Source organism: Myotis brandtii, unplaced genomic scaffold (genome assembly GCF_000412655.1).
Source record: "Myotis brandtii unplaced genomic scaffold, ASM41265v1 scaffold799, whole genome shotgun sequence".
NCBI classification, from domain to species: Eukaryota; Metazoa; Chordata; class Mammalia; order Chiroptera; family Vespertilionidae; genus Myotis; species Myotis brandtii.
In genome coordinates this window covers 161,769-171,804 of record NW_005371215.1, presented here as the reverse complement: position 1 = coordinate 171,804, position 10,036 = coordinate 161,769, and the positions used below count along the sequence as shown (strand labels likewise).

General features: G+C 38.3%; 1 protein-coding gene across 1 annotated transcript; it reads right to left on the bottom strand.

Annotated features, from left to right (window-relative positions):
• Positions 1-631: 631 nt before the first annotated feature.
• On the bottom strand, positions 632-1,555 carry LOC102258307 (olfactory receptor 7A5-like). Its single transcript, XM_014531269.1, has one exon. It carries the CDS (start codon positions 1,553-1,555, stop codon positions 632-634), a length of 924 nt encoding a protein of 307 aa, XP_014386755.1.
• Between the last annotated feature and the right edge of the window lie 8,481 nt (positions 1,556-10,036).

Genomic DNA, 10,036 nt, shown 5'->3' with positions numbered 1-10,036 from the left:
GAGGCTGTGATGTGACTTGTGGAGAAAATATGTGTGAGATAAGCTTCATTCAGACATATATTGTATGATATGGAGATTGTTCACTCACTGGCCCTTTGGTGGATTTGGAAAGGTTTAGAAAGGGGGAGATATTTAACTCAGAGCACTAGAAAGAAGCACATTTGTAAGGAATACATTGGAAGGTTTTCAGCAGAAGCAGAAAAATAGTTCAGAAAAAGCACACAAAACTCTCCAGGTAATTTTTCACCCAGTGAATAAGAACACAGACACATAGACATCCTATCCACACTTTAATGATGAGATGTGCACCATGAAAACTGTGGTCTCCAATTTTCCTACAGAAAATTATGTAAATATCCTTAAGTATCCAAATGTACTTATGTCCATAGGAGAGTATAACTCATGACTATTCTTTCAAGGAAACAATAGAAATATTACTTTGAATGGTAGGATACCATAAGAGAATAAATTATGCTAAAGGAATTCATGTTAACCCATGAGATGAGAATTTCCAATTATGTATGGTCAAAATATTGGATTAATTTGTCTCAGAAAATAATAGGGCTCTGACGCTTTGAACCCTTCAGTCATGGGCACTTCTTCAGCCTAGTACACTTGGCCCTTGAAAAGCTTACCTGCCAAGGAATCTTACCAGGACCCTCTTTATGTCATTGTTCCTCAGACTGTAGATGAAGGGGTTCAGCATGGGTGTGACCACAGTGTACATCACTGAGGCTATTGCACTTGAGTGTGCATTTTGGGTAGCAGCAGAGGTGAGATACACTCCTAGGCTCGTAACATAAAATAAGGAGACAACTGAGAGGTGAGACGCACAGGTAGAAAATGCTTTATACTTCCCCTGAGCTGAAGGGATTGCACATATACAGGAGACTATCTTAGAGTAAGAGTAAAGGATCCCAGCAAAGGGACCACCACCAAGTAGCACAATTAAAAAATATATCATAAAGTTGTTAAGAAAGGTGTCAGAACAGGCAAGTTGAACCACCTGATTGAGTTCACAGAAAAAGTGGGGGATTTCTAAGTCTGCACAGAAGGACAGTTGCAACACCATTAAGCTATGTAGCAAGGAATTTAGGAAACTCATGATCCAGGACACCAGGACCAGCATTCTACAAAGCCAGGGGTTCATGATGACCATGTAGTGTAGCGGGTGGCAGATGGCCACAAACCGGTCATAGGCCATCACAGTCAGGATAAAGTTGTCCAACACTACAAAAAGTGTATAAAAATACATCTGAGTAATACAACCATCGTAGGTTATAACTCTGCTCTGTGTCTGGATGTTCACCAGCATCTTTGGGACGGTGGTGGAGGTGAAACAGATGTCTACCAAGGACAAGTTGGAGAGGAAGAAGTACATGGGCATGTGGAGGTTGGAGTCTGAGCTGACCGCCAGGATGATGAGCAGGTTGCCAAACACAGTGATCAGGTACATGGAGAGGAAAAGCCCAAATATGAGGGACTGTAGTTCCAGTGCCTGTGAAAGTCCCAGAAGAAGGAATTCTGAAATTTGTGTATCATTGCCTGGTTCCATGTGTCAGAGGTGACTATTAGAAAATAGAAAAAGTGAAAAACAAATTTTCACATTAGCCAGCATTAGTAACAGAGAATAAATGACACATTTACATTTTAGAATCAGGAAAATAAGTTCCATATTTGGTGTATGATCTGGTTCCCATTAAGTCATCCTTGTTGCCATTTCTCATTAGACTTTCCTTTATTACCACCAATCAATTCTTCAAACATAATATATATTGCTGTTTTATTGAGGATATCTTTCATTCATTTGAGGTATATATAGAGTGTCCCAAAAATGTAACCCACACTTTGAATAATTATAAAGGCAGTGCTTATTAAAATGCATTTTATTTTCAAAATTGACCTATCAGCTTGTACAGTGTGTATACGTTTTTGGGGACACCCTGTATGTTGACTATAGACTATGTTCATGTCACTGTTCAGAGTATGGGAATGCTTTAAATAAAAGTCTCTACAAATTAATGATGAAGACAGAATTTAATCAAATAAAAATGATAATATAACATATCCAATGGTACAGATGCTATAAAGAAGAGAAAATCACATTAAATGGAGAGAGTGGGTAGAGGGTGTGTGTGTTTTTTTATAGAGTTTAGCCAAGACACCTCAAAGAAAAATAAGCTGGAAACTAAGGGGAAAGTTCTTGGTAGACAAAAAGGAACAGCCAACGCAAAGACCGTCAGAAGATGGTTGTTTTAGAAAAACCAATGCTCACAATGACCCAGTGAGTCCAGGGGAATGAGCAAGGCAGAGAAGGTGAGAGATGGTGGCAGAGAATAGTAAGAACAAGGTAGCCTGCATGTTGCTGTTGAACAATACGTAAATGCACACTATGTAAATGTTGCACTTTCTTAATCTGGTTGCAAAAGCATCCAGTTAATCAAACAGGATATCCTTCTTAGTACCTGCCCTTGCTATTATAGTCACATTGGAATAGAGTCCAGGTACCTCTGTTCTGAGGACTGCTCTCAGTTTATGAGGCACACACACACAATGGCCTTTTCATCTGTGTTATTTCCAAGTCTTTCTCACTCTATCCCACACTAAGTAGTCTAGGAGTAAATACAAGTCAAGTTGTGCAGATCAAGTATATTTTTCAAAAAGAATTTAGAAATAGTACCTAGATATTCTTATCATAAGCCTCCCATGGACAAATACGCTTGAGGTTTCATATGGCTATGTCCATTATCTGCCTTGTATTTAAAGGAACATAAACAATAGGTTACATAAACATAGTGGGAGAGACAGGAATAAAATGCACATGAGGAAGAAAAGAGATCTAATGAGCTCAGCTTGTCCCTGAGAGATAAGGAGGAAGCAAAATCTTCTTTGGATTCTAGCAGCTTTCCAACCCTAATAATACCCCCTTGAGGCCAAGCAAAAATAATCAGGAGAAAAAATAAATTTCTCCAAAAGACAGAGGTAGTTATAAACACATGGTGTGAAACAACTTACAGGTTGACTAACACAAAGGAAAAATTACCAAAAAATAAACCAATAACTCACAAAAGGAAATGTCCAAAAACAACACAGGTTAAATACTTTTAACATCAAGCAGAAGACTGGTTTTTCCTGTGCCTCTTCTCTACTTATTTGACCAGTAGTGATAGGGGCAGAAATAGAATGTTGAGGGACCAGCTAGAATTGTAAGAAATGTTAATCATGAACTGTTAACCTTGAGTGTTTTGTTCTGTAACCTGGCTGGCAGTTGCTCACAGGGGACCTGAGAACTCACCTGGAGATGCTGCCTATTATCATGGAAAGATCAACAACTTTGTTGCAAAAACCAGAGCCATCAGCCCTTTGAAGACCCCATCCCTTGCATATCACTAAGCCCTTTGAAGATTCCCAGCCCATTTGCATACCTGCAGGCCTTTGCAAATCTCCAGCCTGCTTACCTGTTAATTGCCCATTTGACATACCCTTTGGCTACTTCCACATGTAATCTTTGTACTTTTACCAAATATAAGCAGCTGGCCTATAGTGGGGTGCTTAGCAGATTGTTGTGGATGACCTACTGCTCTCCCATGCTACCTGCAGTCCTGGAATAAATGCTCATATATGATTCAACCCTGTCTCTGCTTAATTGGCTCAAGTAGTGTCAGGCAGCATGGACCCATTGTTTGAGCAGTTACAGTAGGTTTTTATGTAGTTGATGGCAGATGAGACAAGCCCCTTTCTTACTTTTCTAATGTGGCATCATTGTTTTTCTTGGAGTTTGGGTTTTGACCTCATTTTTGACAAATCAATTGGCACAATCTAATTCTGGTTCCAGTCTTCATCTAACATGCAAAGGCCTCCCAGGACATGATCAATAAATCCTGCACACACCCTGAGGAGCCATCCTTCTACACTGAGTAACTTTCTTCATATAATTTAGCTTGAGCACCTTCTCATGCAAACATAGTACTCTGACTTCATTGTGCCAGATCCAAACAAGCAAGAATTCACCTTTGTTCACCTTTGTATTTTCACAAATGTCTGTGAATATATGTGCATTTAAATAAGAACACATTTAAGTAAATATGAAGTTATGAAGTTAAAGAAATGACAGGGAGAATGAAACCTGACTAAACAGAGTGATTTTAAAGCAACTGAAATCAATTAAAGAAAATTGAGCTTAGCATCAAAAAGTAACAGAAACAAGGTGTAAAATAGCAATAATTTAGTGACACCAATATAGATTAGTAATTAATTGGCAAAGACATAAACATGTATATATATAAAAGCCTACACAACCATTCCACCTTTCAACCATTTGATCGTTCGATCTGTAGCTATGATGCGCACTGACCACCAGGGGGCAAATGCTCAATGCACAGGTATGGAAACATGGAACAGACTGGTGAATCTCCGAGGGAAAGGGGAAGGGGGGAGAGTGGGAAGAGATTAACCAAAGATCTAGAGGCCCGGTGCATAGATTCATGCACTGGTGGGGTCCCTCGGCCTGGCCTGCGGGGATCAGGCCAAAACTGGCAGTCTGACATCCTCCAAGGGGTTCCAGATTGCAAGAGGGCACAGGCCAGGCCGAGGGACCCCACCAGTGCACGAATCGGTGCACCAGGCCTCTAGTAGAAGATAATCTATAATGTTCCTAGAAATAGAGGAAAATAGCAGATGCTCCATTATTGTTTGTTGAGTAAATCAGGAATTAGGGCTCAGTATATATTAACACAAGGTAAGGTTGCAATTCAATATTTTTGAAAAGATTAAATTGTTGAATAAACCTGGAAGAATAAATATTTTCCTGGAAGAAAATGAAGTTGATCCCCTATACCAGTCGTGTTACAAAAAATCAAAGGGATTGCCTACTCACTGTGAGAGTAGCCAATCCTTTTTAGGTGAACATAGAGAAAACTGCATATTAATGCTTATGGATGGGCCAAACCATTATAATTAAGTTAGGAGCCTCAAAAGTAATAAGACAGACATATTTAACTAAATAAAATGTAAAACATTTTTATGGCCAAAACAAGCCAATTGAAAAATAATACTTTTTTATTTTTAAAATTTTATTGAATTTATTGGGGTGACAATCAATAAAAGTGTATAGGTTTCAGGTTTAGAATTCTATAATACATCATCTGCATTTTGTATTGTGTGCTCAGGACCCAAATTTAAGCCTCTTCCCATCACCATTTATCTCCCTTTTACTCTCTTCTACCTACCCCACCATAATAATTTTTAAAAATATTTTAAATGCTAATAATGGAACAATAAAAGCATATAACAATAATATTCAAATTTAAAAGAACAACAAATATATAACTGATCAAACTTAGAAAAAGTTCAGGAAACAACGAATTTTTGCAGACCTGTAAGCCTGGGCAAAAACTTAAAAAGTTGTCACATTGACTGGGGTTGGAACTTTCAAACAGGTAGCAAAGGGGTACTCTTTTTTCTTTTCTAGCAGAACTATAACGTGTTACAACTTTGGTAAACCAATCTGAAGACACTATTACAAGTACATATATTCTTTCAGTCATGGTTTCTCAATCTCTGCACATTGACATTCTGGACCAGATCATTGTCTGTGGTGTGGTCTCTCCTGTGCATCACTGGATTCTATCTACACCTCCCATGTGACAGACAAAATGTCTCTGGACATTGCTCAATGTCTCCTGGAAAACAATACTACCTCTGGTGGAGAACCAGAGTTTTAATGTAACAATGTCAGAATATTTTTGTATAATTGTTATAATAGCAATGTATTGAGAAAGTATACCAGTATGGAAGACTTTCAAAGTGTGAATAGCACAGCCACTTCTTAAAATATTATGTGCACATGGTAATAATGAATTGGCATCACACTAGTTGATTGGAGGGTAGACCATAAGGTATTGTTGAGTAATAAGGAAGAGTGGGCACATGGAAAAAAAATACTGTACAACACATGAAGAGAATTTCTGATGGGCACAGGATGCTATTTATGCATTTGTATAAAAGCATATGACTGTGTATGTGTGCATAACATAGGAAGACACATTTTTTAAAAAACTTAAGAATGTATGGAATAAAGATTATCAGTAGGAATGATAATAGGTTAAGTGTAGTGGTTACAAAACAATTGTATGAAACAAAATGCAGTGAGAATCAAATTGATCTATATAAAGACAGAAAATAATAATAAGTTAATAATATCAACATGGTCCACTATTCTAGATTAAAATTCCACAGACTTGGAAATAAAAGAATATTATGGGAGGGCTTTTAAAATCAGGAGAAAGCATTGTCTAAGTTATAATTTCTTCTTATATAAAAATAAATGAATTCAAGTATGCTAATGGAAGGTAAAGGTAGTCTGTACTCAAATATAAAAAAGAATGCCTTCCAGAGGAAGGTAGAAGATGATGCAAATTTTGGAAATAGAGCTAATGACAAAGACCAACAGGAACAATAAGGAATAATAGAGATGTGAAACAAGTTGGCAATGTGTGTGTAGGGTGATATATTAGTACCCACTACTCAAAACATTCACTTTTAATTTTTGTTTTATAGCAAGAATTCCCAAGTGAAGAATATAAAATTAGCAGCTGAATTTTTTTTCAGTAAGAAAAGTGAAAAATAAAAAAGCAACAGAGAGAATACAATATGACTGAGTGACAGATTTGAGCCCACAATATCAATAGACACTCACAATTCCCCACATATACATACATGAAGGTACTCAATGACAACAAAGTGAGTGAAAAAAAACCTTCCAATTCCTTGTTTAAAGGAATGCAATGAAAAACAGGAATAAAAACACTCTGACCCCACTACACAAATGTCAAGACTTGTACAGACAATTTACAAAAGAGAAAGCAAATGAATAACAAACCACAAATATATTCAGGTCACAGGTAATGGAGAAATTGCATAGTTAAGCTATTTAGCATGCCTCCTTTTATTTATCAAATAAATTCGTTTTCATGTGAATTGAATACCCAGAGTGAAAGGATATACTGTGAAATGCATGTTTTATGAACTCTTGTTGCAAGGTAATATTTACAAGAAATATATTGGATCTGAATTTTTCCCATCAATATGGAAACATAGTTGAATAGATCCCATGATAAAAACAAAGAAGAGCTGCCCTCACGTTACTGAACATGCTTCCATACCTAGCACTGTATATTCCTCCTTCCTTTAGTTGCAAAACTCATTGAATATCTTCTATTTTTACTTGAAATACTCTATGCCTCCCATTGTCACCTCCAATTGGGCTTCCATCAGTTAATTGTCAACAATTGCCCGTTTATTGCTGAGATCAATGCTCATTTCTCCTTTTAGCATCATTAACTAATCATTAATTATTTATCAGGCAAACAAACAAACACAGGCTGATGGCTGTCAAGAGACCTCAGGTACATGTGCTTGGCTTTGACTCTCTCTGACACTTTCCCGTAGTACCTACTGAACCTCTGGACTCACCTGATTGGGGACTCTGAGGGGAAGGTCTCCATAGGAAAGTCCAACCTCCTGGATGGTTGATGATGGAGCCTGAAGCTCTCTGTCTAAACAAGACAGCAGGAAGGAGGCAAGCACAGGTCTCCTAGACAAACTTAGGATTCCAAAAACAGCAACCAGGTTTCATTCAGTCCAAGCTCACACATGCTGAGAGACTAGAGAGGAGGTGATATTTACAGCTCCCTATGTCTGCTCATTAGATACATTTCTGTCTTGTTACTCCAACTCCTAATCACCCGATTTCCCTGTGGGTCTGGACTGAAGGGAATATTTTTCTGGAGATTCTGTGTTCCCAAAAGACCAGCTTAGAAGTCAAGTTAATCCAATATCTACTAGTTCTTCCTCATGAAATCTGTTTGCTTTCAGAGGACTACCCTCCCAGCACCTTATCCCAATCCTGATTTAAGGTATTTCTAGTGTTGATTAGAAAACTCAAATCTATAAATATTGACTTGTGTTAAGGACACAGGCCCTGATGTCTTCACAAAATTGCTATTTTTTTTCAATAAGGGGGAGAACTAACTAAATTTCTTTGATATAAACTTTGAGTGTTACACACTGGCCTTCATGACTCATTAGCCAAAACAATTTGGCATTTCAACCTTACATCACAAGTTATGAACTGTCATTTAGTCCCTCACTATGAAATATTTGTTAATTATAGGAAATATATTTAGGAAGGGAGAGGGAGAAAGAAATAGAAACATCAATGATGACAGACAATCATTGATGGGCTTCTTCCTCCTGCACGCCACCTACTGGGGATTGACGCTACAATCTGGGCATGTGCCCTGACCAGGAAATGAACTGTGACCTCCTGGTTTATAGTTCAACACTCAACCACTGAGCCATGCCCGACGGGCATGATAGCAATTTAATGATAAAGAGTATGAAAGACAATCAAAGATGTGAGTAGCAGTCACACTGTGAATTCTTATGTAGGCATTGAAATAAACACATTAATTAATCAAGCAAACAAACAGTAATCCCTTGCCTCTGGGTTAAGTCGAATGGGCTCTCAGGGGACAACAGGTAAATGTTCCAGCTTCCATTCTCTATGACCCTCTGTCTTTTGCAGGTTCAGCTGTGTTTTTGGACTCACCCGGATAAGATCTATGTGAGGAAAGTCATTGTGGGGACATCTGAATCCCTCCCTGAATGGTTGATGATAGAGACTAAAGTTCTCTTCACAGGCAAGACAGCAGGAACGTGTGAAGTATCAGTCTCCAGCCAGAGTTAGGGCTACAAGCAAATAACAGTCAGAAATGAACATAACCATGCCCTCCCAGCCTAAGTTTACACATGAAGGGAGACTGGAGATGAGGGGGTATTTATAAATCCCATACCTGCCCTGCAGGCATATTTCTCTTTGGTTTCTCCAACCTCTAAGCACAGGAATACCATATATTTTATAGCAAGAGGAGGATTAGGGTAGCAGATGGACCAGGCTTCGTAATGGGCTGACTTCAAGATAGAGGAAGAGTCTGGCTCATCCAGGTGGGACTAAGGTAACCACAGTGGTTCTGTAAATGATAAAGAGACAAAGGAGTTGGTCTGAGAGAGACTTTGAAAATGCTACACAGCTGGCTTGAAGATGGAAGAAGGAACATGTGCCAAGGGATGCAGGTGGCCAGCAACACTAAGTCATTAGAAAAAAACAGCTCTTCCCCTGAGCCTCTAAACAGGGGTGAGGAACCTTTTTTCTGTCAAGGGTCATTTGAATATTTAGAGCATCATTTCATGGCCATACAAAATTATCAACTTAATAATTAGCTTGCTATATTTGGTCAAACATTTAATTAACTCATCCCTAATGCCTTGGCAGAGCCAGACCCAATGATTTCGATAGCCTCATAAGGCCTGCAGGATGGACATTATCCACACCTGCTCTAGAAGGACCCCAGCCCTGCACACATCTTGATATCAGCTACTGAGACTCATTTCAAGCTTCTGACATTCCGATGGTAAGAGCATATGTTTGTTTTAAGCAACTAGTGTGGGAATACTTTACAGCAACTATAGGATTCTAATGTAGACATTCATTCAATAAAACTTGTTTGACAGAACTAAGTTTAAGATTCTTCACTCATTAACTTCGCTTGGGTTAGGGTATTTCATGCTAAAAGTACATATGAAGTGGAAGTAAAATTTTAACTATATTTGGTGATATCGCCCTCCCCCATCTTCCTCCTTAGCTGGTACAATGAAGTCCTCACTGCTTAAAATGTAAACTGACTGTGCTGCCTCTGTGTATTAAGATTTAAGGAATAATGGGTGACCTCTATTTCTCCATCTTTATAATTATAATGACTTTTTTCTCAGTACCCTGTATCTTTGCCTAGAAGTCAGTCAGTCCTCAATTTATATTCCTTGAGTGCATGCCAGAATTTCTCATTAAAAGTAGAAAGAGCATGACCACTGGGGGGGAAAAGGCTGAGTATAGGGTAGGAATTCCTGCCAATTGTTTTAACAGGGAAAGTAAATGGGCAACGAATTCAAGAATATATGCGACCTTGCCAGGAATAAA